At 56.2% G+C, this 26,180-nt stretch overlaps 11 protein-coding genes across 11 annotated transcripts; 6 read left to right on the forward strand and 5 right to left on the reverse strand.

Moving 5' to 3' along the window:
- Positions 1-143: 143 nt before the first annotated feature.
- PHYSODRAFT_313188 (hypothetical protein) lies at positions 144-1,016 on the reverse strand (the record flags this gene model as incomplete). Its single annotated transcript, XM_009525002.1, has 5 exons — positions 144-365; positions 445-534; positions 601-673; positions 748-858; positions 952-1,016. The coding sequence occupies 5 exons, from the start codon at positions 1,014-1,016 to the stop codon at positions 144-146; spliced, it is 561 nt and encodes a 186-aa protein (XP_009523297.1).
- A 1,603-nt stretch (positions 1,017-2,619) lies between these two features.
- PHYSODRAFT_488619 (hypothetical protein) lies at positions 2,620-3,640 on the forward strand (the record flags this gene model as incomplete). The annotated part of the gene is made up of 5 exons (XM_009525003.1): positions 2,620-2,721; positions 2,789-2,956; positions 3,033-3,146; positions 3,233-3,306; positions 3,412-3,640. The coding sequence occupies 5 exons, from the start codon at positions 2,620-2,622 to the stop codon at positions 3,638-3,640; spliced, it is 687 nt and encodes a 228-aa protein (XP_009523298.1).
- A 366-nt stretch (positions 3,641-4,006) lies between these two features.
- PHYSODRAFT_558930 (ABC transporter ABCF family) lies at positions 4,007-5,905 on the forward strand (the record flags this gene model as incomplete). The annotated part of the gene is made up of 1 exon (XM_009525004.1): positions 4,007-5,905. The coding sequence occupies exon 1, from the start codon at positions 4,061-4,063 to the stop codon at positions 5,903-5,905; it is 1,845 nt and encodes a 614-aa protein (XP_009523299.1). The 5' UTR covers positions 4,007-4,060.
- Positions 5,906-6,416: 511 nt separating this feature from the next.
- PHYSODRAFT_388544 (hypothetical protein) lies at positions 6,417-7,373 on the reverse strand (the record flags this gene model as incomplete). Its single annotated transcript, XM_009525005.1, has 1 exon — positions 6,417-7,373. A coding segment is annotated over one exon (957 nt), but the record flags the coding sequence as incomplete, so codon positions are not given.
- An 839-nt stretch (positions 7,374-8,212) lies between these two features.
- On the forward strand, positions 8,213-8,737 carry PHYSODRAFT_369743 (hypothetical protein; the record flags this gene model as incomplete). Its single annotated transcript, XM_009525006.1, has 3 exons — positions 8,213-8,373; positions 8,449-8,551; positions 8,615-8,737. Coding segments are annotated over 3 exons (387 nt in total), but the record flags the coding sequence as incomplete, so codon positions are not given.
- A 342-nt stretch (positions 8,738-9,079) lies between these two features.
- On the reverse strand, positions 9,080-13,000 carry PHYSODRAFT_493289 (hypothetical protein; the record flags this gene model as incomplete). Its single annotated transcript, XM_009525007.1, has 5 exons — positions 9,080-10,944; positions 11,012-11,699; positions 11,766-12,672; positions 12,778-12,875; positions 12,959-13,000. The coding sequence occupies 5 exons, from the start codon at positions 12,998-13,000 to the stop codon at positions 9,080-9,082; spliced, it is 3,600 nt and encodes a 1,199-aa protein (XP_009523302.1).
- A 212-nt stretch (positions 13,001-13,212) lies between these two features.
- On the forward strand, positions 13,213-17,177 carry PHYSODRAFT_298656 (hypothetical protein; the record flags this gene model as incomplete). The annotated part of the gene is made up of 4 exons (XM_009527187.1): positions 13,213-13,227; positions 13,262-13,551; positions 13,630-13,736; positions 13,816-17,177. The coding sequence occupies 4 exons, from the start codon at positions 13,213-13,215 to the stop codon at positions 17,175-17,177; spliced, it is 3,774 nt and encodes a 1,257-aa protein (XP_009525482.1).
- A 1,289-nt stretch (positions 17,178-18,466) lies between these two features.
- Positions 18,467-18,963, forward strand: PHYSODRAFT_433128 (hypothetical protein; the record flags this gene model as incomplete). The annotated part of the gene is made up of 2 exons (XM_009525008.1): positions 18,467-18,724; positions 18,790-18,963. Coding segments are annotated over 2 exons (432 nt in total), but the record flags the coding sequence as incomplete, so codon positions are not given.
- A 283-nt stretch (positions 18,964-19,246) lies between these two features.
- Positions 19,247-19,939, reverse strand: PHYSODRAFT_313194 (hypothetical protein; the record flags this gene model as incomplete). The annotated part of the gene is made up of 2 exons (XM_009525009.1): positions 19,247-19,354; positions 19,376-19,939. The coding sequence occupies 2 exons, from the start codon at positions 19,937-19,939 to the stop codon at positions 19,247-19,249; spliced, it is 672 nt and encodes a 223-aa protein (XP_009523304.1).
- A 475-nt stretch (positions 19,940-20,414) lies between these two features.
- PHYSODRAFT_465114 (hypothetical protein) lies at positions 20,415-21,494 on the forward strand (the record flags this gene model as incomplete). The annotated part of the gene is made up of 1 exon (XM_009525010.1): positions 20,415-21,494. A coding segment is annotated over one exon (1,080 nt), but the record flags the coding sequence as incomplete, so codon positions are not given.
- A 480-nt stretch (positions 21,495-21,974) lies between these two features.
- Positions 21,975-23,564, reverse strand: PHYSODRAFT_313196 (hypothetical protein; the record flags this gene model as incomplete). Its single annotated transcript, XM_009525011.1, has 1 exon — positions 21,975-23,564. The coding sequence occupies one exon, from the start codon at positions 23,562-23,564 to the stop codon at positions 21,975-21,977; it is 1,590 nt and encodes a 529-aa protein (XP_009523306.1).
- Positions 23,565-26,180: the final 2,616 nt, after the last annotated feature.

The following is a 26,180-nucleotide window of genomic DNA, read 5'->3' on the forward strand; positions in this document are numbered from 1 at the left end:
AGCATTTGATGAACCAAATTGGACGCTACTGCAGCAGCAGCAGCATCGTCCATATTATTTTTTACCGAGTGAAGGGGGAGGGTGGTGCACATTGCAACGTTTCCTTTCTCACTCGCTTTCACGCTTCGACGTACTGTAGAGCCTTACTCCATCAGGAAGATGCGGCTGGCGACGTCCGCAACAAGCCAGTCGATGCCGTCAACGAGACCGTCACCCGTGACAGCACTGCAGGAGATAATGCTCCAGTGCCGAGTAGAAAATTGAGCAGCGCGCAGTCCTAGCGCGTCCGCGATCTCTGCAGAGGAAAGAGCGCCAGCTAAGTCCTGCTTGTTAGCGAAGATGAGCAGTGTAGCACCCGCCAGTTTCTGGTAGTGTAGAACCAACCCCATGTGTTAGCAGCAGATAATCATACACACAACAGTAGCAAATGCAATACACACAGACCTCTTGCGTCAGCAGACTGGCGAGCTCCCGCTTGCAGTCCTCAAGCCGCCGTCGATCGGCGCTGTCCACCACCCATACGAGGCCATCCGTCTGCCGCACCACGCCGCGTCAGCTGCAAACTCCACACACTCCAGTACCAAGCAGTGCACTGCAGACCTGTTCAAAGTAGTTCCTCCAGTACGAGCGAATGGTCTGCTGGCCCCCGACGTCCCAGACGTTCAATTTGAAGCTGGCGGCAAGACACAGCACGACAACGGTCAGCAGTGTCCATATGCACCTGCAGTCGCAGGAAGACCTGCTCACTCCTTGTACTCGAGCGTCTGGATGTCGAAGCCCAGCGTCGGTGAGATCTCCGTGATGTCCTGGCCCATAAACTTCTTGAGGATCGTCGTTTTGCCGGCATTGTCCAGGCCTCTGTCCACACAACAACAACAACAACAACAACAACAACAGCAACAACGCGTCATCCCTCCCTGCTCCTTTGATCGCTACGGCTACCAAACGCACAGCATGAGGACGCGGATCTCCTTCTCCTTCTCCTTGACCTTCTTGAGGATACTCAGCAGCCCCATCGTCGCCACAGCAAAATAGTCGGAGGATCGCCTGTCAATCTCCTCGAAATTGCAAAAATAACCATGCGAATGCGCATGAAACGACGCGAGTTCAACCTGTTTGTGAGCGGGGCACAAGTGACGAAGCTCTGCTAGGCTTACCATGACCAAGGCCGTTCCGCCGAGACGATGGCTACTGGAGAAGCGCGACGGCAACCAGGAGGACGCGCACGCACCAGGACCCGGCGCTCGACCGTCCAAAGCCCGCTTGCCCCTGCAGCAGCAGCACTCGCCGGACTGGGACGAGGACGCGGAGCCTACAGACACTCGAGACGCACGAAGACCGACGTCGCTTGAAGAGCTGCTGGACCTCGAGCTAGATCTGGTTCTGCCCGTGACGGCAGTCTCCGCTCCAATGAGCAACCAGGCGCCTGCGTGCGCAGCGAAGGAGGACGAGACCGTCACTGACACCGTCTCGTTGGAGCTGCTGGTGAGAACGGGTCATTTGTGCATCGAACGCTCCAGAATAGCTCACGTGTGTTTGCTCCCGTGTGTTGCAACAATGTGCAGGCCATACAGAGCCCCCACGGCGAGAACCAGCAGTGGCAAAGCGAGGAGGACGAGCAAAATGCCGTTCGAAGCAGACCAGAACACTCCCCACGACACCGGGCGAAGGAGATGTCAGCTCCCAGGAAGCCCTTGCCACTGAGTCTCGTATCGCCGACAGCCTTTATTCCATCGTTTTCTCCTTCATCCCGGCAGTCCTCGGCCGACGATGACTACGGCTTGGCGTCGCCCATGGCACTACCCGACACGCCTTCTTCACAAGCTCGGTCAGGGATTGCATTGGCCTGGGATCTCGATCCACCGTCTCCAACATTGGACGATGCACATGCCAGAGCGACTCGTCTCTTTGCACAATCCAAGAGCGTCCAACGGCCAGAACGTCGAGCCTCGGCATCTGCAGTCGCAGCTAGAGCTGCCACGCCGAACCCGCGCAACCACAGGAATTACGTGCCAGATAGAGCTGCATCTCGGATAACGAGGTCCTCACTCCCTACGTTGCCAGAAGTCCGAGCCAAGGCCAGGCACGGCGGGATCTATTCGTTGCTACTGAAGAATAAATCTGCAAAGCAGGAACCAGTGCTCGTAGAAGACGCGCAGAACCCTGAAGGTACGAGCTGTACCCCGTCGCTTGAAAGGCTCGATGTCTTGATAACACCCTGCGTTCACGTTGTTGTGCACCCTTTAGTGGTGACTGCGGCGCTGTCCGTATCCAAGGTGAGTGTGCGCATGGCATACACGGTTGATAGTTTCAGGGCGGCTCTCACATCAGTACTCTCGTGTAGGTCTCCCCACCTCGCACGTCCGGCAAGGCAAAGCACGGAGGCATCTACAAAATGCTTCGAGCCAGCCACGGACCGCATTAGTCTCGTCAGCATAAGCCGCATTTGGGCACAGTTGGAGAGCATTTTGCTATACAGTAGCTTGGTTGCGCTCGATCGATCAAACTGCATTTTTGTTTGAGTTGCTTTTGAAGTGGATTTTTCGGAAGCATTGTGGATACATGTTTGATGAAATGATTGCGCCATTTCGTAATCCTCACACTCAAAGCACGCACAAGATGAACCGCATTTTCGGCAAGAAGAAGCCCGAGGCGCCGCCCGTCAACATCTCCGATGTCGGGGGCAAGGTGGACGCGCGGGTCACGGACCTGGACATGAAGGTGCGTTGTCAGACGCTGCAGCTTCTCCAGCCGTGATGGTGTCGCTGACTGGCTGCTGCTCTCGCAGATTGAGAAGCTGGACCAGGAGCTGCGCAAGTACCGAGAGCAGATGAAGAAGACGCGAGGCCCAGCCGTTAACTCCATCAAGCAGCGAGCCATGCAGACGCTCAAGCGCAAGAAAATGTTCGAGGCGCAGCGAGACAAGTTGCAGGCGCAGTCATTTAATATCGAGCAGGTGAGGGCCACGATAGCTTGAGAGTTAGGGAACGCCTGGGGTTACTCATCTGCTTGTTGGCTACTACGGGGCCCAGGCGGCGTTTGCGATCGACACATCAAGAGACACAATTACCACGGTAGCCGCCATGAAGAGCGCAGCGGTGCAGCTAAAGGCGGAGACGCAGAAGATCGACATTTCAGAGCTGGAGGTGGGTCTAGGAAAAAAGCAAACTCATCGAGGATGCTGTCTGGGTAACGGGGCATTATTGACATTTCCTATATATGCGTGGTGCAGGACGTGCAAGATGACATGGCAGACTTAATGGAGGACATGAACGAGATTCAAGAGATCATGGGCCGCTCCTACGGGTACGTACTCATAGAAATCGCAGGCATACGACGCGAATTTTGCTACAATCATAAACGTTCTAGCAGCACATCTGACCACGGTTTGTCTCCTTACAAACACCACAGTATCGGCGACGAGATCGATGAAGACGAGTTGGAGGCGGAGCTGGAGGGGCTCGAGGAGGAGTGGGCTGAGGAAGAGGCCCTCGGAGAAGAAGCAGAGCAGGCGCCATCCTACCTCGCGCCTGCTCAGCACCACGAGCTGCCCGCTGCGCCTTCAGGCTCCTTAGACTCGGGCCGGACTGCTCGCGCCACGGACGAGTTCGGGCTGCCTGTGGCATCGTACTCAACGTAGAGTTCGCGATGGCTGCACTCAAGTTGACGATCGATCCATCCGTCTGAGCAAAGATATCCAACCGAGAATATCATGCTGCGTGTTTGCTACAACCCGAGCACTTGTCAAATGGGAGAGATGGCTACACACCACGTCCGTCGCGTCGATACGAGCCGAGAGAGCCAATCATTTTCAGGAATCAAGTTGGACAGGGACATAGCAGGTTAGGCAGGACATCCAGTCTTAGAACCGTTTCTGTAAATGGTTTATCAGAGAATGTGCGACACATAAGAATCGAGTTTTACAGTGCAGCAAGGTTTTACCCTCACCGAGGTTTTATCACCTCCGTCGCCACGCATTTGGCTTGGCTCACTTTGGTATTGGTGGTTTTGGTGAACAGCTCTTCGCAGATCCCAAGCAGCAGCACAGCAGGCAGCAGCCATGGCCCGCGAGAAGAAGGAGCCGCGTGTGAAGAAGGAGCGCAAGGGCAAGAAGGAGTCCCGCAAGAAGGCCGCCGAGGAGAAGAAGGCCGCCGAGAAGGCCGAGGCGCTGGAGAACATGTCGCTCGCCGACCGTCTCGCCGAGGAGGGCATCATCGCCACCTGCTCGCACAACGTGCGCTCGGTGCACAAGAACTTCAAGGACATCAACGTGCTTAACTTCAGCATCACGTACTTCGGCAAGGTGCTCATGGAGGAGTGCGACATCTCGCTCAACTACGGCCGTCGCTACGGCCTTATCGGCCGTAACGGCTCGGGTAAGTCCACGTTCATGAACGTGCTCGGCGCGCGCGGCATCCCCATCCCGGAGAGCATCGACATCTACCACCTCAAGCACGAGATCGAGGCCAGCGACATGACGGCTCTCGAGGCCGTGCTGTCCGTCGACGAGGAGCGCAACAAGCTGCAGGCCGAGGCCGACGAGCTGTCGGAGCAGATGACCGACGAGTCTCTGAGCGAGGAGGACAGCGAGGCCATCTCGGACCGTCTCACCGACCTCTACGAGCGTCTGGATGACATGGACGCCGCCACGGCCGAGGTCCGCGCCCGTCAGATTCTCTCGGGTCTGACGTTCTCGGACGCCATGATGGACAAGAAGACCAAGGAGTTCTCTGGTGGTTGGCGTATGCGTATCGCCCTGGCCCGTGCTCTGTTCATCCAGCCCACTCTGCTGCTGCTCGATGAGCCCACCAACCACTTGGACATGGAGGCCGTCGTGTGGCTTGAGGACTACCTGTCTCGCTGGAAGAAGATCCTGCTCATGATTTCGCACTCGCAGGAGTTCATGAACGAGGTCTGCACGAACATTATCGACCTCACCAACAAGAAGCTCGAGTACTACGCCGGCAACTACGACACGTACGTGCGTACTAAGGCTGAAAAGGAGGAGAACCAAATGAAGCGTTACAACTGGGAGCAGGATCAGATCAAGCACATGAAAGAGTACATCGCCCGCTTCGGTCACGGTTCCGCTAAGCTGGCCCGCCAGGCCCAGAGTAAGGAGAAGACGCTGGCGAAGATGGTTCGCGACGGTCTGACGGAGAAGGTCGAAAAGGAAGCCACTGGTGACTTCAAGTTCCCCAACCCGGAGCCGCTGCCGCCTCCGGTGCTTATGTTCCAGAACGTTTCGTTCGGCTACCCGAACTGCCCCGTGCTGTACTCTGGCGTCGAGATGGGTCTGGATCTGGACTCGCGTGTCGCCCTTGTCGGTGCCAACGGTACGGGTAAGACGACGCTGCTGAAGCTGATTACAGGAGACTTGGTTCCGGTTGCGGGTAACGTTCGGCCACACAGCAAGCTGCGTATTGCTCGCTTCAGCCAGCACTTCGTTGATGTGCTGGACCTGGAAAAGTCGCCACTTGAGTACTTCCGCTCTCTGTTCCAGACCAAGTCCGTCGAGGAGGTCCGCAGCTACCTGGGCCGCTACGGTATTACTGGCGAGGTGCAGACACAGATTATGGGCCAGCTGTCCGACGGACAGAAGAGTCGTGTGGTGTTCGCCTACATGGCCCAGCAAAACGCGCACATGCTGCTGCTGGATGAGCCTACGAACCACTTGGACATGGAGTCTATTGACGCTCTGGCTCGCGCCATTAACAACTTCAAGGGTGGCATGCTGCTGGTTAGTCACGACATGCGATTGATCTCGCAGGTCGCCAAGGAGATTTGGCTCGTGGAGAACCAGTCCATCAAGGTGTACCAGGGCGAAATCTCGGACTTCAAGATGCGTGTGCGTAAGCAGCTCAAGCTGGCCGACAAGGAGCCTGTCGTGCCTGTCGACGAGTAGATGCTCTCGACAGGTTATCGCTCATTAGATGCTTGCTGTAGCCGAACTGCAGCGGCAAACGCCGTGGCGCACTGTTCTGTTTCATATTTGATTCCTTGCCGACCAATAACATAGATTGAGAAATCACACGTAGGCACTCTTGATGAAATGCATCTTCACCCCTTTGCATTACCTCGTTAGGCTTGTACGCGAGCTAAATAGTCCAACGTTAGTCATCGTCCGCTTGGTTGTTGTCCTCGCCACTGCTCGGGTGAAGGTCATGGGTAGCGAGTCCGTCGTGATCAAGGTTGCTTATTCTCAACGCACTGACCAGCGAACTGTTACTGCTGGATTCCTCGCCTTCGTCGTCCGTGTCTTCGCCATCGCCTACTTGACTGTCGCGCGGTCGACACTGTGCCCCCGGACTGCCAGTGAAGTTGCTAGGTGAAAGTCCACTTGATAGGCGGCTGATCCAGGACGAGCCACTGGTCCGTCTAAATTGCTGCTGTCGGTGGCTCCTTCCTGCATTTCTTGCTCGATTGAAGAAGCGCAAGTGCTGGTTGTCCACGAGGACGCAGCCACAACTCGCATCATCGCCCATACCGTGGTCCTTGGACGTCGAGAACACTGTGATCACTCGAGCCGAGTTGCTAAAGGATAAACCCTCTCGGTTGGCTTCGTGAGCTCGTACAATGCGCGAGAAGCCATACTTTCCGAGAAACGCGTCAATAACTCGAGCTCCGAAGCGCACCGCAACACCTCCGCGTGGACTTCTCCCGAATCCTCGCGAGTCCAGCCCCCAGTTGCTAACCAAGTCATTTCGGCCCAACACTCCTTCATTTCGCACAGGGTCACCCCAAACCATGTCTGCGATCATGGAGAGCTGCGGTTTGTCAGCGTAGTACGCGGTGTCCAAGGTGTCCAGTGGCGCTGCCTTGGGCAATGTGGCGATACTCTCGAGCAGGTCTTCGCTGCCTTCGATAGGACGAGGAATTCCACCGTGCACGCAGAAAACGTCGTTGTCGATGACCGCGGCAACGGGCAGGCGGTCGAATGCGTTATTTAGCTGATGCCAGACAACGCCGCCTTCACCAGCTCCGAACCGAGCCTTGCACTGCGCAAGCAAGCACCCTGAACCGTAGTGCGCCTCCAGACCATTCACAGCGCGCGTTTCGTGGTTGCCTCGCAGCAAGAAGATTTTCCCTGGGTGGAGAAGCTTGTGCGCGAAGAGGTAGGCTGTGCACTCTAAAGACGCGCTTCCGCGGTCAACATAGTCGCCGAGGAACAGAAAGCTGCCGGCGGTGAGCTCCAGCCCAAGGTGCCAAATGTGCTCCGCGAAGAACCGCAAGTCGGCCCAATTGCCATGAACGTCGCCGAAAACGTACACGGGGCTAGGCAGATCCAGGCAACGTGCTTCACGCTCCAGCACGCCACCCACTTGAGCACTCATTTCTACAAGGTCCGCTGCGAACTGAAGTGAGCGCAGATATGGCTGAGTCGTCATCATGGGATCCGCCAGCGCTGCAAGAACGCGTCGGGCAACATTAACACCTGCTGTGGCCGTCACTGGCAACGGCCGTAAGGATGTCAGCACTTGCGCCGACTTGATGCTTCCCAAGCGGTCGATTCGGCCTGTCGGTTTGACGCCCGTGTCCGTGATGGAATACACTGTGGGGACGAGAGTGTGTGCCGACGATGGAGTTGAAGTTGATGTCGACACTTGATAAGACGAGGAAGACCCATATGTGATGTCGCTCGTCGTGGGACTCGAGCGTCCCGATGATCGTGCTGAGGCAAGCTGCTGCTTAAGAAACGCGATTTCCTTGTCGGTCTCGAGCTTTAACGCGACGTACGAATCGCGAAGTTTCTGCAAGTGCCGATCAAGTTAGTCAAGGATTTTTTCTCTCCAAGTTCTTGTAGTCGAATCGATTACCTGGAGCTCTCGAGCGTTGTGCTCGTCACGCAGAAAACAGGCTTGGGTGCAGCACTTGACCGAGGCAGAACTTGACGCATTTGCAGGCGGGTTGCTCAGCAGCGAGCGCTCCTGACTGTGCTGATGAAGCTGGTCTCGTAGGCTGCAGCTCATTTCGATCGCTTCTTCTTCTAGTCGAGCCCTGGTGGCGCGGTCTTGGTGTCCACGACGTCTGACGATGCGCAATGGCGCCATGGAGCGTGCTGCATTTTTTCCGCAACACCGTCATTCATGAACCGGAAATAGAGCACATGGGACGTAACTCCACCCAAGATAAGCCTTGGAAAATCTTTGCGAAGAGTCATATTCACCGTCAATTTCGGTTGATACCGTTGCAGATGCCGAGGCCTCTCCTGCTGCTGGTGCTGTGCCTTCTTGCCGCTGCCGTCCCATGTCTTGAGTGCGGCCGAGCGAAGACGATTGACTACGAGGCTCTGGAGAAGGCGTGGGAGGCTGGCGATGCTGAAGAGGAGCTGCTATCGGAGGGCGACGAGCACTACAGACAGCTGCAGAACAAGTAAGTGAGTCACATACTCCAGCGTAAAATGAAGCGTAAAGTTCTAATTGCACAGCATTCGCACCCCCTTACCAGAAACGAGCAGGAAGCGAAGGCACTTGGGCCCCAAATGATATTCGTGACGATGAAGGACGGCACTCGAGAGCCCCTCCCGGACGTTGCATCACGATGGAAAGAGGTAGGAGGCGGTCACGATTGCACCGACACATAATATAGGTTGCTGACTCAGCGTTGCTACCAGATGCTGTGGAATGGAGGGGTCGAAGTGAGCATCTACGAAGTCGCGGACTCCAAGTTGCTCGTCGGGCTGCAGAAGGGGATTTTTGTCGAGGATGTCATGCGCTTCCTCAATGATCAGCACGACGTACGAGAGTACGAGTGGAATGGCAAAGCCTACTCAGCTGAACATAAGAATAAAAGACAAGGACATCGCAAGCGCCACAACAAGGGAACGAACAAGCGTCAGCGTAAGAAAACCGCGGAGGGGCCCGGCAAACACTCCGGCAAGCATGGGAGGCGAAAACATCCGCACCTACAAACTTACGTCACGGATACAACGAAACCCAAAGAGATGAGAACACCAAGCGATGAATTATGAGAATCCTCCCTCTGCCACTCAGATCATGCAAAACCATTTTAACGTGGGCGTTATGTTGTCTCTGGAGTCATCGCACAGCGCCATCCAAGGCACTCCGCCCTCGCCGATTCAGTTACTCGTGCGCTCACTGCGAATGGTTTCCAGCAGCGGGCCCAGCATTTTGTTCTTCTTTGCGTTTTCCACGACAGAGTTCAGTCTCGGGTGGGAGTCCGCGTCGCGCACAGCGCTGATGGCGTCGAGTGCACGCAACGCGCTGCGAATGAGATCCTTCACGCGCTCCACTTCAGGGCCAACTTGGTCCTCCTTCACCTTCTTGTTGATCGTCTTCTCCAGCGGGTCTATCAACGAATCCAACGCACCCACGATACTGCCAGGCTGAACGTAGCAAATCTTAATCAAGATCTGGTGGCTGAGCATTTGGATGTCGTCCTGGTCTCCCAAGCCTCGCTTGAGCTGGTCGAAGAACAAGGTGATGTCCAATTGCTGAGGCAGCACCTGAATCAGGGTGTCCACGCACGAGTACGCAGCCTTACGAAGAGGGAGGCCATCGTCCACCTTGTGCTTGAACGGACCTAGGTCCACCACGCGCTCCAACTTAATCTCGGTCGCTTTCAGGAGTACGGGGAAGATACGCTCACGAACATACGGCACCAAATAGTGGGCGTGGTGGTGAGCCGCCGTATTGAGGACCAGCAGGGCAGCCCGACGAACGTGCAGGTCTTCGTCTTCCAGAGCAGTCAAGAAGGGGTCGATGTGGGCGAAAATTGCGTTGACAGCTGGCTCCTGGGCCGTCGTCGTCATGGCGTACTTGAGGCTTGTGACAGCGGTCCAGCGCGACCACACGTCTACAGACCCACACAGTTCCGTCACAATGGGCATGATTTTGGCACTGTCCGTCACAGCAAGTTTTCCCATGCATTCGCCAACCATGTTGCGGACACCTTCCTCCTGGCGTGAGCTCATCTTCTGCAGAACTGGAAGCACACGGTCCACGTACATCGCAAAGCCGTGGTGGGGCTTCGCTGCGTGGTCCGAAATAACTTCGCGCAACGATGTCAGTAGAAGATAAGAGTTTTCTCCTTGCTCCAACTTTACCATGATGGTATCCAGGTACTCTTCCATGTTCCCAACGCAAATGCTGCCGAGAGAATACGCGGCAGCGGCCTTCACTTCTTCGCCCGCATTGCTAAAGCAGTTCAGAATGATTTCCTTCACGTCAGGATACCCAGCAAGCTTAATCTTGCGGCCAAACTCACCCAAACTGTAAAGCGCCAGTACCCGGTTCTTTTCGGACTCCGTTTGGGTGATATCGCCAACAAACTTCGCGAACGCAACCTTGCGATTGCCTTCGGTCGTCGCCACACACGTACCAGCGACGCACCGAGCAATGTTCATCACCGAGTGCTTCGATTCCTCAGAAGGCGTCGTCATCAGCGCCTTGAACAGGTCAGTGAAGCGACTGCCCGGAGAGTTCAGCTGCGTCAGCTGCGCGAAGAGGCCCTTCAGGGCGTCCAGCGTGGGACCCTGAAGCATGGAGCTATGGCATAATTCAAGAGTCTTCACTTGAGCGTTTTGCAGGAGGGCATCCGTCGCGGCAACATGAGGGCACACACGAAGCGAGTTCGACACCAGCGTGATGCTCATGCGGCATAGCTGAAGATCCGCGTCTACAAGAAGCAGTGAGGCTTCCAGCATCACTTCACAGTGCAGAGTCTCGGGCATGTTAGCGCCCTTGTGAACAACCAAGTCATTTAGGGTTGCCAGGGTTGCCTGCTTCAACGTGCGAGACTGCTGCCGCAGTAGCTGGGCTAGAGTCTGGGTGCACTCCACGAGAATCGGCGACATGTCCAGGTTAAGCTTCGAGCGGGCAATGACTCCGATGGCTTTAATACTCTGGACGCGAGTAATTTCGTTGTTCAGACGCTCCATGAGCAGTGGGTAAACTTCTCCCACACGAGGTCCAAGCTCGTCACCTAGTCGCAATAACAACACGTTAGCCCAACAAACAAAGTGTAGTAGTCGAGTATGGCTGTCACGCACCAAGCACAGCAGCGATTTCCCCAATGCTGCTAATAGCTGCCTCCTTGATCTCTTGATCAATATCATGAACCTTCAAACTAGGTAGCACGGCTTCGAAAAACGGCACTGCATACGGCTTGTACGTCAAGTCCCCATCGTCAGAGCGGATAATACGGACAAGAGATTCGATCAAGCCCAATGCCTTAGCAACTGTCTTGTACCAGTCTCCCTTCGCGCACTGCACGGCAACCTTCACAATTGACTCAACGTGAGGTCGAAACGGCTCCACTGTGTGTGTATCAATGAGCAATCGAAGGAACAACAGTGCGTCCAGCTTCAGGTCCGAGTGCTTGTCCTCCACAGCATTGAGAACATTCGGCATCAAACGTCCGATATAGTCCCCAAGCTTTCCATGCTCCACCATTGCGAGCTCGCTTAGCATCGCGACCACAGCACAGCGCGACGGGACTGAGACCTTCGTTCCGAACTGCTTGTTGGCCCCCACTACGATCGCGTTTAGGCGCTGCTCCAGCGGAACAATGCACCAGTTCGACGTGGGTGGATGGAAGGAACCGGTTCCGTTTGAGCTCGGAAGGGTCTTGCGGGTAGCGCGGAGAAGTTCCGCAAACACCCCAAACACGTCGATTCGAACGTTCTCTTCTCGCTCTTTAAAGCGCGAGATCAGAGGCTGGGCACAGTGAATGTAGAGCTGCTCCAAAAGCTCTGGTCTGGTGGAGATAATTGCAGTCAACACGCGCAGACTAGCGCGGCGAACCTTCCAGCTGGTGTCATCGTCATCACTGTAGTCGCCTTCGTCATCGCTGTACTCCTCCTCTTCTTCTTCCATGTCCTCATCCTCGTCGGCAGAGTCAACGTAGTTGTAGTTCGGATCGTACGAGATGAACTGCATCACCAGCTTCAGAATAGCTTCCACGTGGGGCGTGATCTCATTGTGACAGCGGATCACAAACGCTTCAAACGCCTGGAAGCAGTTGCCACGCAGCTCGTCTGAGTCTTCGTTTTGCAGTGACTCGTCCTCCGGGTCGCCACAAAACTGCACCAAGATGCGGATCACAGCGTCCAGGTGCTGTCCAAGGCGGTGGCCGGCAGTGCGCGAGAGCATGCCGATGGTCTGGATCAGCGTGCGCACATTGGCGGAGTCGGTGGATCCCTGGATGCCCTTGATCAGGTGCTCCACCAGGCGGCTCACCAGCACATCCGACGCCATGACGCCGAGCGACCCGACGCAAGCTGTGGCGCGCTTGCGCACGAGCGGCGACTCGTCCGTGAGCTGCACCATCAGCAGCTCCATGATGGTCGCGTGCTCAGTGGCGACGTCGTAACCGAAGCGACGCAGTAGGTCCGTGAGGATGTCGAGCGTCTCAGCCTTCACCGCGGCGTCCTTGTCCTTGCCCAGACCCGTCAGCAGCCGCGTGCAGACGCCAGTGGCGATGGATGAACCTGTAGGCTGTGACACGTCGGCCACGATGGTCTTGAGGCCGATCGAGTAGATGTCCCGCAGCTCCGGCTTGCCGTTGAGGATGAGGTCGCAGAGCTTAGCGCAGATGTCCGCCACCTGCGTCACCTGCACTTTGGTCACGAGAATGCCCAGGCACTTGACGGCGATAGATTGCACGTCGTTTGACTTGTCGTCCAGCTGCTTCAGCACCGCCGCGCACACTCTAGAGCCATGCAAGCAAACAAACAGAGAGAGAGAGCGAGGGCACGCAAACAGTCAGTTATCCGTTCCTTCCTCGCCTCCATCTCCCTCTCTACAGAGGACGCACTTGGGCTCGAGGTACGCGCCCAGCTCCACATCCTTGTTGAGCTCGACGCAGAGATCCGATGTAGCCATGTAGCGCTCATCCTTGTCGAAGTCCGTGGTCTGCAGCGATACAGAGAGAACAGACGTGAGCGCCGGCACACTACGCACACAGTCAGTCAGCCAGCCAGCCAGCCAGCCAGCACCTTGTCCAGCAGCTGCGCGATCTTGTCCTCGTTCGCGCGCATGGCTCTTCCTCGCTCTCGGCTTCCGCGCGCGCTCTCCAAAGTGAAAGTGAGTGACGAGAGGAAAAAGGATCTCGTCTGTGGTGTACGCCACACCAACTAGCACCCGACCGTTCCTTCAACTTCAGTCCGCAATTGGCTACATACCCGACGCCCATGAGTGCGACGCCGGACCTTGACGCTGTGGTGGATCCAGCGCGGGCGAGTACTGAACGATGCTCTGTGGCTCCGTGTGCAGGCGAAGGCGACGGCGACGGCGGCCAGGTGGCGCCTGACCGCGACCAGCTCACGTCGCTCATCTCGGACGAGGTGGAGCGCCAGCTGCGAGAGCGAGGCTCCGTGCTCGAAGCCATGAGGGAGCAGATGGCCAAGGTGCTCGCGGAGTTCGAGGAGATGGCGGCCAACGTCAGCTCCAAGCGCTCGTGGTCCAACAGCGTCGCCAAGACGAAACCCTTCGCGTCGCCCAAGTGGACGACGCCTTTCGACATCCACCCCGTTGTCACGCCCCTGGACATCGTCCCGCCGGCCGCTGCGTCGCCTCCACGCTTGCCAAAGTGAGTACGGTCATGCGTGCTTGTGCTGGTTTGTAGCTCACTTGAAGTGTTGGTTTGTTTGCTTGTTGTCGGGTGCAGGATTGGCGGTGCGCTTCTCAAAAGCATCCACCAGCTCAAGCGCACTGCTAGTGGAGGGGCGCTCCCACCAGCAGGGCCCCGTAGTCCCGACGGGAAGATCGTGATCGGTATGTATTGCTCGTGCGTCTAGTTGGCAGTATCTGCGCTGGATGCGGTTGTTGTCCTGACTGCTTCGCTGCCCGACAGACAAGATACTTCCTCGGGTTGCCAACATTGAAAAGCGCGTCGATGGCTCGCAGATGATGCTGTCACAGCAGAGAAAACAAATGTATGAGCGAGCTCTGGTGCGATATCCACAGTGTCGGAGCAATGTTTTCGCGCCCAGTGTTTTCGATTGGGAGGAAACGTCGAGCTCGGATTCGATTGCTGCGATCCAGGCACCGCGGGCGACCCTAGAGCTGGACTTTGTGTATGGATGCCGAAGTGGAGCGACGGCATCTCTTTCCAGCAGCCACCCTGCAGCTCCCACCGCTAGCACTAACAACAATGCTTTCTATTTAGCAACTGGGGAGATGTTGTGGCTCACTGCGACTTTGGTGGTTCTCTACAAGAAGGAAACCAACACGCAGAGATATTTTCGAGAGCATACGAACGAAGTTACGAGCGTGACAGTCCATCCGAATCAACGCATTGTGGCATCGGGACAAGCCGGGCGCTCTGCGTTTCTTCTTGTGTGGAATGCAAACGATGAGCCCCTAGGCAAACGATTCGCGTGCCTCAAGGGTCATCAAGTCGCGGTTCGCTCGATCAGCTTTTCTCACGATGGAAAGCTGATTGCTTCTCTCGGTGGCGACATGTACAACACGATTTGTATTCACGACTGGAAATCGCAGGAGCTACTGGTTAGCGCTCGGGGGCACACGTTTCGGGTGAACGCCATCGCATTCAATCCGTTTCAAGCATATGGTCGACCCGAAACACATCGGTCGAAGAAGCCTGGGCAGGCTCTACACGACGACGATGTTTGTTACACCCTAGTTAGCTGCGGTGTCCGGCATATTCGCTTTTGGACACTAACAAAAGCCGAGTACGTGCCTCCGCCATCGAAAGAAAATGCTGACAGTGCGTTTTCCCGCTCTACATTCGGTGGTCCTCCGAGGTTACGCCCTCCGACTCCGACCGAGAAAGTTTGGAAACTGGAGGGCAACGTCCCGTCATTTCATGGGCGTTTTGAGGTCCAAGACTTTACCAGTTTGACGTTTGTCAACGATTCCCCACCTCTCTACTTGTATGATGAGCACTCAAAAGAGTTGGTCGCGACAAATTCCACTGACCACTCGCTAGGCCGGATCGTGGCAGGAACGGCGAGAGGAGATCTGTGTTTGTTCATCCAACCGAGAGCGAGCCCCAGTGTTGACATTATTTCTGAGAAGGATCTTCACAAAGAGCCTGCAAAATGGTGGGAGATTCCTGACGAATACACGGACGCTGAGATCAACGAGCTCGTGCTGGAGAGGATCTCCTACGAACCGACTGGGAGACTTGTCGATGTTGTACCCCATGACCAAGAAACCGGGAATCGGTTCAAGCTATCCAGGCAAGTTCAAGCGGAGATGGAAGGGATCTCAAAGCGAATGGTGCTACGACCTAACTCTACAGCCTTAAATTCACGCTTGGGAGAGCTGAAATACAGTGGGCCGCTGGCCCATCAAGGTGCAGCATACCAAGTTGCGTACTGCAAAAAGCTTAACGTGCTCATGTCATGTGGGAATGATGGAAAGCTACTGCTGTGGACATGCCAAATGAGTAGGCCCATTCGAATTCCTGGAGTAAATACGCACGGGGTGTTCACACCGCTCACCGGAACGTTTGCAGAAGGCTCACACGCATTACTGCCTCATGGCGATCCTGCAAAAGTGTTCCAGTTGCCGAACGAAACTAGCGCAGCCAAGCCTACTAGTATCGTGTGGAAAGAGGATGGCAGTTCTGTGCTAGTTGCCACTAGCACTAGCTGCATATGGGAACTAAATGTTGCAACCGGAGATTGGCAATTGCTTTTCGAAGCTCGCAGTTGTGCAATTGGCGCTTGTGCCGCTCATCCCATGAAGCTGGAGGTGGCCACAGTTTCACAAGATGGATACCTTTGCTTCTGGGATCTTCAGCAGCATATGTGCACACGCCGAGTGTACCTTGGCACTTTCATCACCTCTAGTGTCAAAGCTTTTTGCATGGAGTTCCATCCTGCGGGGCACGAGCTGACAATTGGTCTTAGTTCAGGAGAACTACTGGTTGTAGACTGCGACATACTCAAGGTTTTACTACGGAAGAACATCAAGTCAACCTCTGGTAGTACTACAAACCTGCATTTAGGCCTTTTGGGCCCTGGATTTCGAGCGGTTGCCCAAGTGAAGTATTGCCCGAATGCAAAGTTCTTGGCCGTGGGTGTGAAGGATACGTTCGTGTATATCTACGATGTCGTGAATGTGTATAAGAAGCTTCATGTGTGTGAAGGCCACTCAAGTGCAGTCTTGCATTTAACGTGGAACAAGAGTGGAGACATCTTGCAAAGCAATGCCGCCGATGGCGAGATTCTTCATTGGCTCGTTTCTCCGAACAAGGGCGAAACTAAGCAAATTACTGATGCGTTCTTGGTTCGCGACGTGCAATGGGTTAGGTGGACGTGCGTGTTTGGATGGTCAACTCCCGGTATCTGGTCGGAAGAATCGCCCCACCTTGTGGATATCGCAGCAGTATCGACTACGGGACCAAAAACTATAAGCGACCCAAGTGAATCAGGAAGTACTTGGACAACTTCCAGTAGCGAAGATTTGATTGCCGTGGCATGTCGCTCTAGTGTTCACCTACTGAAGTACCCTGCCCACCGTGGGGCTCGGAGGAAGGTGTACAAGGCTCATTCATCGGCCATCGCAGCATTAGACTTCTCCTTCGATGACACCTATTTGGTTACAGTTGGTGGGGATGACGGAACGATCATGCAGTGGAAAGTTGCGTCTGGTGGGGATACTTCCATTCGTGGTCGCGCTAAGAATAACACGAAACACACACCGAGGCTGCAATTCACGGAGGACGACAGCACTGGGGAACCGTGGCCAAACTCGATCCCTGTGCCTCCTCCGCACGACGAGAAGCAGCCGTCAAGCCAGCTTTCACCTCGAAAGAATTCGCGACAGTACCGCGAACGTCAAGTTTATCAAGAAGCTGGCCTCGGCGCCGAAAGCCTGCACCAAAGCGCGGACAATGACGAGGTGTCAAACAGCACGCGCCCCGCGAGCTCTTTGGACGAGCTGAGTAGTTCCGCTGGTGCGCGAGTTGAACGTGGAGTTAGCTACCAAATTCCCGGCGACCCACTGTCTGCACCTGTCCAAGTTCGGGTAACGCACGCCTACGCAGCGGAGAACTCAGACGAGCTGAGTCTAAACCATGGAGAGATCCTGCGCGTGCTGTCCAAAGCTGGTGGCGAGTGGTGGCTGGGCGAAACTTGCGATGGTATAAAGGGCTACTTCCCTGCTAGTTACGTAGAAGATATTGATCTCGGTACCCCCACTGCCCGTGACGAGGCAACTGAGGAGCAGGCAGCAGAAGGCTAATCCTTACTAAATCAAGATACCGTTTTGTTCGTTGAAGCTGTCTGCGACGTGTGAGATGAAATGGCTACAGTTTCGGTGGTGCTAGTCTACACTTTCTGGTCCCGAACCATTCAATTGGTCATTCGTCATGGCCTCGGACACGGCGCTGGCTGCCAGCGCGACGACGTTCAGCGACCTCCCGCTGCATGGAGACGTCTCCAGGGCCCTCGGCGCCATGCGTTTCCTGCGGCCGTCGCCCATCCAGCTGCACGCGCTGCCCGTGGCTCTGTTCGGCAACGACGTCATCGGCCAGGCCAAGTCCGGCACGGGCAAGACCGCCGTCTTCGGAGTGGCGGCTATCGAGCACGCAATCCGCTTCGTAGAGCAAAGGCGGCGGGCTGACGGTGTTGACAAAGTGCCGCCCGTGGGAGACCCGTTGGTGCTGATTCTGGCGCCCACAAGAGAGATCGCGGTGCAGATCGAGACTGTGCTGCGTCAACTGGCGCAGTTCCGACCGGAAATTGTCATTCGCACATGCATCGGCGGTCTGCCCGTGGCTCAGGACCAGGTACTAAGAACGAGTAACAGACCCTGGTGTTGGTGTGGAGAGGCACTGATTGCCTTGGAGGTGCTATCTACGACAGAAACACTTGGCTGCGGGCTGCCATATCGTGGTGGGTACGCCAGGACGCGTGAAGGCGCTGATCGATCAGTGTTCACTGCCTTGCAGTGCGATTCGACTGCTCGTATTGGACGAGGTGGACAAACTTATGGCGCGAGATTTCGAAAAAGATGTACGAAGTGTCTTAGACGGCATGAAGCTGGTATTGTCTTGACTATCTGCGATGTACTCCACAGATCCAGTTTATCGCAGACGCTCTTCCTGAGAGGCGGCAGGTGATCGAGCTTCGTGCTGTAGTGAAGTGTATTTGGCAGTGTACTAACTCTCTTTACATGCTGCGTGGATCCAGACCCTTGCGTTTTCAGCTACGTTCACGCCTGACCAGTTGGTCGCAGTGGTGCAACTAACGAGAACGCCGCAGGTTTGTAGACAAATGATTCCCGGGTATTTGTGCAATACTCCATAACAGTTTCTTACCGCAACTTCGATGTGGCAGATTGTGCGTGTTCGCGGCCCTAATGATGTCACCACCGAGTTCATTTCTACTACTGAAGACCTAGAAAGCTGGAAAGAGCGCGAGCAAGCCAACGCCCCAGAGCTTTGGCTTCGCCACGTGCGCCAGTTCTACAGCGTCGTCGAGCGCTCAGCCGCAATGCAATCAGGCGATGACGTACTGAATATGAAAGCGAAAGTGGTGAGGCTGGCGGCGCTGCTGTCAGAAGTCGTGTTTGTGCAGTGCATGGTCTTCTGCAACGACAAATTCCGCGCTGAGGCGTTGGCTACTGCCCTCGCTGCACAGGGCTGGCCAGCGGCGTGCATCACTGGATCACAGACCCAAGCTACTCGCCTGGAGGTGATGGAAGGTTTTCGCGCATCTCGCTCGCGTGTGCTGGTATCGACCGACCTCACTGCACGAGGAATCGACGTCGACAAAGTGAATTTTGTGGTACGTATCGCCGCCGAGGAAGTGGATATGTCAACCTGTCTAACGCGTCGACTGTGAATTCGTAGATGAACCTGGATCTGCCACGTGACCCAGCAACGTACTTGCATCGCGTTGGCAGGACGGGTCGCTTTGGTGGTAAGGGCTTGGCAGTGACGCTGCTGTCGAGGAACGAGGTTCAAGGGGTTCAGCTACTCGCTCGAGTATTCAAGATGGAGATCAGCGAGTTACCGAGTCCCATTCCAGCAGAAATTTATGCGTACGCCACAGCAGCAGAAGAAGAAGGTAGTGGCGGTGATGAAGACCCTTCAGAGTCTGTTGGCGCAGAAGAGAAGTCGGACGAAGAGATTGAGGTCTGTGGAGAAGAAGTGGAGAACACTACAACACCCATGGGGGAAAAGGTTATTGGAAGTGAGAACCTGTCGTCAAGTGAGGTTTCAGGCCGATACCTAAGGGAAGAACGCGCGTATGAATCCTGGATAGAGTTGCTGTAGACGCATAACGGCAGTAAAGTAGCTCCACTTCCTAGCCGAATTTCTTGGCAATTCGACGCAAGGTGTTCGCCGTTCGGACCGTGACGGGGACTCCTAGCTTCTTGTCGAAGGCCACTTTGAACAGCGGAGACTCGCTCATCTTCGTGGCCGAGTATCACACGAATTCCCTGTCCAGCAGCTCGAGCTCGTCCGCGTCCGTGGACAGCGCCTCGAGGACGCCTCGTTGCTCCTGGGTGAGTCTTTCCTTCACCAGCACCACATTGACCGCCGTGGCGGACTTGACAATCCGTTGCCCCAGCTGAGCCACCTCGTCCATGGAGCGGGCCAGCACCGGAATGTGGCCGCCGAATAGGTCCTCGAGCACGGCCTCGACTCGGTGTTCGAGCGCGAGCACCGAAGCTTCGTCGGGGGCGTCGAAAATGACGTTCCCGCTGGCCACGAACGTCTCGACGTTGGCGAGCCACGCCTTGCCCAGCGCGTCTGCGATGGTCTTCATGCTGTGCACGCGACCCCCGACGTTGACGCCGCGCAGGAACGCCACGATCTTTTTGCTGCGGTTGGAGGGGTTCTTTTCCGGCGCTGGAGCTTCGGCGGCGGCTGTATGTGCAGGAGGCCGGACGTCCTCAACGACAGCAGCAGCAGCAGCAGCGGTGCTGGAGCGCGTGACTCGCTTGTTCTTGGGCTCCGGCACGGCCGGAGCCTTCCTCTTGGCCTTGGTGACCATGACGAGCTGCGGCGACTCTCCGAGTGGGACGCAGTGGCGATGCGAGTGGCTGCTTGGACCTCCTCCAAGCCATTTTCCTCTGCCAACCGCGAGCACGAGCACCCAAAGCGAATCCACGCGGGGCTAATCGCGTCCAGCGTCCACCCTCGTCCACCCTCGACCACCTCTGTAGTATCTGCAATACCTGTACTATCATATTTTATCAGATCTCACGACAACAACAGTGTCTGTATGTCCCGGCAAATGATCGCTGAATCACCCTCTGTACCATCACCCGTCCAAGCCAATATTCACCGTTGTTCCGCCCTGTAGCGGCCAACTACTAGACGCATAACCGAACGCGCCTCGAGGCCCGAAAGCTTCCTGCTTCAAGCTCTCTCTCTCTCTGCCGAGGCGTCGCCTTCGCCTTCGCGGGGCACACAGCACCAGCCCACACCCAATCTTCGCCGCTCGCTGCGACGCCATGACCACGGGCAGCACGCCGTCGGTGTCGTCGGCGGCGGCCACTGCGTCCTCCTCGGCCGACAACAACGCGGCGTCCGGCAACCCGCTGCACAAGTACATCTCGGCCAAGGAGGTGGCGCAGCACCAGGTCTTCCGCCAGCAGCACGACCTGCGGCGCTCCATCAGCTCCACGCAGTTCAGCGGCGGCCGCGAGACCGCGTCCAACCCCGCCGCGGCCGGCGCCACGGCCTCGGCCGGAGCCATGTCGGCGTCCAACAGCCCGCGCTGCTCGTCGCCCATGGCCGAGTCGCCCATGGCCGAGTCCATCCTCAAGGTCGTGCTCATCGGCGACTCGGGCGTGGGCAAGTCCAACCTCGTCATGCGCTTCACCAAGAACAAGTACATGCCGCACAGCGTGCAGACCGTGGGCTTCGAGTTCGCTACCAAAACCATCCGCGTCGGCGACCGGCGGCTCAAGGCGCAGATCTGGGACACGGCCGGCCAGGAGCGCTTCCAGTCGCTCACGGCCGCCTACTACCGCAACGCCGTGGGCGCCATGATCGTCTACGACATCACGAACCGCAGCTCGTTCGAGCACGTCACGGGCTGGCTGGCCCAGGTGCACGAGCACTCGCACGAGAGCCTCGTGCTCATACTCGTGGGCAACAAGTGCGACCTGGCCCACCTCCCAGAGAGCAGAGAGGTGTCCACACTCGAGGCGGCGAGGTTTGCGGCCAAGCACTCGATGGAGTTCCTGGAGACGTCCGCGCTGGACTCGACCAACGTCGTCGACGCCTTCAAGAAGCTGATCGTGCCGGTGGGGCGCTTGCTGTCGCCCACGGAGCCCAAGAAGATCGCGCGACTACCGACAGGATGGAGACGCGTGCTATCAAGGACCAGGCCGGGCGAGTATTCGTACGAGAACCAGTACACCAAGGAGCGGATCTCGTTCGCGCCCAAAGAACCGGCCAAGCCGTCGCAGCAGAGCTTCCGAGCGCCTGCGAACGGGTCCAAGAGCGGGTCCCCGAGCGTCGTCACGGTCACACGGGAGAGCCTGCAGAGGCAGCACCAGAAGGCATACCTCGCACAGAACCAGACCCCGCAGTGCGGAGTCTGCGCATTCAACTGCACCATAATGTAGTCATCGAGCAGACGATGGACGGCTTGCCTCTTGGTCATCGGGCCACGGGCAACCCGTTCGTTTCCCCTCCACCAAGCCCAACACAGTCAATTCCGGTCTGCGTGCTGGCCCAAGACGAGATCAACACAAGTCGACGAACTATGTGAAACAGTCGCAAGTGTGAAGATGAAGGATACAGGGTCGAATAGAAGCAGGCTCACTCGTTGGACATGCATTTTCAGTATAAGGTCGTGCTGCTGTGTGGGTAGCAGCGATCTCTTTGTCACCAAACGCGTTGGCAAACACCTTGGCGATAAATTAACTTGTTCCCTTGCGGCCGACTTGCCAGTAGCGATAATAAGCAGCATGAACATGGTTTCTTCACATTGTTTTCTCTATGTAGGTTCCATTCGTGATGGTTTCACTAACGACGCACTGCTGCTACTGCTGCACAGCATCATGACGCGCTATTTACTTGGAACGACGTGCCACCAAGAACGCGGCGGCGACGGTGGCAGCAGCAAGCGCAAACGTAGCCAGCTTGCACTCGGTGGGAGCGGATGCCCAGAGGCTGAAGCAGTTGCTGCAGGCCTTCTGGTTCTTCTTCGCGATAGTCTTGCGAATGTGCTCGGCAACGGTGGCGCTCGAGTTGTTGGCAACCGCTAGTCGGGTGGGGAGCGACTCGAGCGACTTCAGGATCGGGTGCTGCTGGATCTCAGTCTCAGCAACGCCAAGCGCCTTCGACACGACGGGCAGGAACTTGCCGTAGTGAGCAGTACCCACGACAACCACAGCCGAGTCGGGCTTATCGGCGAGCGCGTCCTGGCCGTAGTGCATGGCAGCAGCGGCGCCAATGGCGCTGTGCGGGTCGTAGAGGTAACGGTGCACCTTCTTATACTCGGCGATGGTGGAGCACACCTCGTCCTGCAGCACAGCGTACGAGGCCATCTCGTTCTGTGCCTTGGTGAGCAGCTCGCCCGAGATCGTGAGCTCGTTCGTCTGCTCGAAGCCCTGCATCCAGCCGCGCAGGACGTCGTGGTTCTCGCCGCTCAGCGCGAAGAGGTAGCGCTCAAAGTTGCTGGACACGCAGATGTCCATGGACGGCGAGATGGTGTGCTCGATGTCGCGGCGGTGGTACTTGCCCGTGGAGAAGAAGCGGTACAGGATGTCGTTCTCGTTGGTGGCCACAATGAGCTTGCCAACGGGCACACCCAGCTTCTTGGCGTAGAAGCCGGCGAGGATGTCGCCGAAGTTGCCCGTGGGCACCGAGAAGGCGACCTCGCCGGTGACGCCCTGCTCGCGGGCGCGGAAGTAGGCCCAGACGTAGTAGACGATCTGCGCCAGGATGCGCGCGAAGTTGATGGAGTTGACGGCGCCCAGGTGGTACTTGGCCTTGAACTCGGCGTTGGCGAACAGGTCCTTGACGATGGCCTGGCAGTCGTCGAACGTGCCCTTGACGGCCACGTTGTGGATGTTCTCGTCCAGCACCGTGGTCATCTGGCGCTGCTGGATGGCGCTCACGCGGCCCTCCGGGAAGAGGATGAACACCTCCACGTTCTCCTTCCCGCGCAGGCCGTAGATAGCCGAGCTGCCCGTGTCGCCCGACGTGGCGCCCACCACCGTGATCTGGTGCTTGGGGGCGCCCGCCTTGTTCTTGCGCTGCAGGAAGAACTCGAAGAGGTTGCCCAGGAACTGCAGCGCGATGTCCTTGAAGGCGAAGGTCGGGCCGTGGAACAGCTCGAGCACCAGCATCTGGTCCGTCACCTTGACCACGGGCGCCACCTCCTCGGCGCGGAACGTGCTCGAGTTGTAGCTCTTGGCCACGAGCGCGCGCAGCTGGGCGCGCGAGATCTCGCTCTCGTCGATGAACAGGCCCATGACCTCCACGGCCAGCTCCTGGTACGACAGCGACGCCCACTTGTCCAGCGCATCGGCCGGCAGCGTCGGGAACTCGCCGGCCTCGGGCACCAGCAGGCCGCGGTCGGCCGCCAGACCCGTGAGCACCGCCTGCTCGAAGCTGAGGCCGCGGACGCCGCCGCGCGTGCTACGGTAGTGCACCATCGTGTGTGTGAGAAGCAAGTAAGTAAGTGTGTGGGGGCTGTGGGGGTGAGAGCGCAAGTGGCCGCGTCAGTCCAAATCTGCGTGGCACGCGAGCCCTGGGAAACTTCTTGCAGTGTAGGCGCCTGGAATTGGCGTAACATTCGCGCGACATTCTGTACGTTGCGCAAACGGATGTTAATTAAGGTAATGTATCAGTTGTTTGCCTACAATCAGTTCCGTGCCTACGGGTTTTAGCACCTTCCTTGAGAGAGAGAGAAGGTACAAGTAGTCTATTGAACCTTAGTACTGGGAGGACAGCTTTAGCTGGCTGAACAGCCTAACGTGGTTTACTATTGTGGAAACCGATTAGATTGCCCGAGCGGATTAGCTGATAAAGCAGCGTTCATGAGAGGTTTGACTGGTACTAAATCGGGGATCCTTATGAATTCATATGGCATTGGTAAGGGTATAAATCGGTGTAAGGTTAATAAAATGGGGGTTGCCTCATTACCCGCCAGAAATACGACGAGCGACCACTTACCGCCACGAGCTGAGTGATTCGCGTACCTACTAACGAGAAATAGCATCGCGTGCATTAAATACACTTCTGTGAGCTTCGATGTGTACTGCTATCTATTTATCAAGTTCTGAAGTCATGTATTTGCGCTGTCATTTCTCGTCAGCAGTAGCGTTTGTCGGTTTTACGTTAAATCGGCCACCGAATGCCGTGTGGGTGTCGGACATTCGGGCTGATTAGCATGCAAATCAGCCGTCCCGGGCTTTGTAAGCCGTGGAAGCAGCTAAATCAGCTTGCCACATGGCGTTGTAGACACAAGTGACCGCTCTGTCAAATCAGAGTACAAATCTTAGTCTGTCGATCTAATTAGGAGGTCGGATTTAGCAAATCAGACCCGATTAAGCTTAATCATCTGCTTGCTTTGTTTGCTTCGCTGTTGCTTGCTCATATTTGCTCATAAATTGGTGCGAGGACCCTCAAAATTAAGCGTACAGACTGCTTGTATAAATGCTAGCGTTGTAGCATCGCTGCTCTAATATTGGTGTCGTCATCGACGATTTCGCATGAGGTGCTGGTGGGTCATGAATTGGTAAACCACGCTAACCAATTTTATTTCAGTGGCCGCCCCCCCAACTTTAATTGGCAAATGTCGCCTGAGTCCATAGTCCACAGATTATGGCTACCGTAACATCAAGGAGTTTGTACGTTTCGTGGCTGGTTGTTCCCATAATGTCGACCGTATCCGTACCGTAGCGTGTACCACACACTGTAGAGAGCAGTTCTTGAATTTATGAAATTTATTCGGAAAATCATAACTAGGATAGCTGCATTTTTTCGTTATAAGCTAACATTTACTCAAAATCATTGAAATAACAACTAACGGATTGCACTCTTTCCTGCGTCTGTAAATTGACTAAACCCCATGAATCCTTCTTGTGTAAATTTGTATAGCTGGAATGCATGTGTGGTGTAGTGATTTGGCGGTAAACGAGAATCGAGCTGGCGACCAAGCTTCAGTGGCGACCCGAGTCGTCGGGACATGTTCAGCAATGTTCGGCGGATGCTGATTGGCCATTCTGGACCGGTGCCGAAGACTCGTCGACACCCAAGTTCGAGATCCAGGACTTCAAGTACGATCCGAACCTACAGCGAACTTTGACCCGAGATCCGCACTTAAGACGACCGTTCGAGCCCCGGCCACTGCTCCAAGTCAGGGAACCCCTTCATCGTCCAATAGAGTCATCGAGAGGCCTCTTGGGGCGTCGAGGAGGCTCAGAAGGGTCGGTGGTTACTTAGGAAGATCCAAAACGGACGCGTTTATACTAGATATTTGTATTGAACCATAGGAAAGAGAAGATAGAACAGATAAGCCCTTTGGGCAACAATGACAGGACAGCTTTTCCTCCCAACCACTCAAGGAAGACGTCCGGGCTATCGGTGAGTTCCCGTAGCAATTGGATAAACCTGTTGGTAGGATTATGACTGTCGGTGGACGCGCCTGCTAGTATCGTAGCGTGCGTTTACCCGTGGTCAGGCCAAGAGTAGTGAAGTGTGGTGTAGGGAACATCAAGTTTTCTGTCACACTCCACGGCTGCAGTGGAGCAACGTACCAGGAGCCAAGTACTACTCGGCGGGATGCCGAGCTCAGTGGGCAAGAATGCGCTGGTGGACGACCGCTGAACTCGGCTGATGGTGTCAGAAACTCAAGGCACACCGGCCCCGACCTGGTGACACGTGGCAGGCCCAGTGATGAAGACCCAGCCGAGTTCAGGAAGGCACTGGACACGCTCAGCCGAGATCATGGGGAGTTCAAGCCGCCGAGCTCGGCTAAACGGTACCATGTACCGTCCGATACGGTAACCAGGCTCAATTGAGTCCGGGAGTCGCGCAGTCGAGTTCACGGGTCGCTCCGCCGAGTTCGCGGGTCGCTCCGCCGAGCTCACTGGGTTATCCGGCTCAGCCGAGTTCACCGGCTTATCCGGACACTTTATCCGGCTCAGCCGAGTTCGAAGAGTTATCCGGACGCCTTATCCGGACCAGCCGAGCTCAAGCGTCGCTGCGCTCAGCGAAGGGTCGGCCGAGATCCAAAACCACCCACTTGCATTTGGTATTTGTATAGG

The sequence above is a fragment of the Phytophthora sojae genome (genome assembly GCF_000149755.1).
Source record: "Phytophthora sojae unplaced genomic scaffold PHYSOscaffold_3, whole genome shotgun sequence".
Lineage (NCBI taxonomy): Eukaryota > Oomycota > Peronosporomycetes > Peronosporales > Peronosporaceae > Phytophthora > Phytophthora sojae.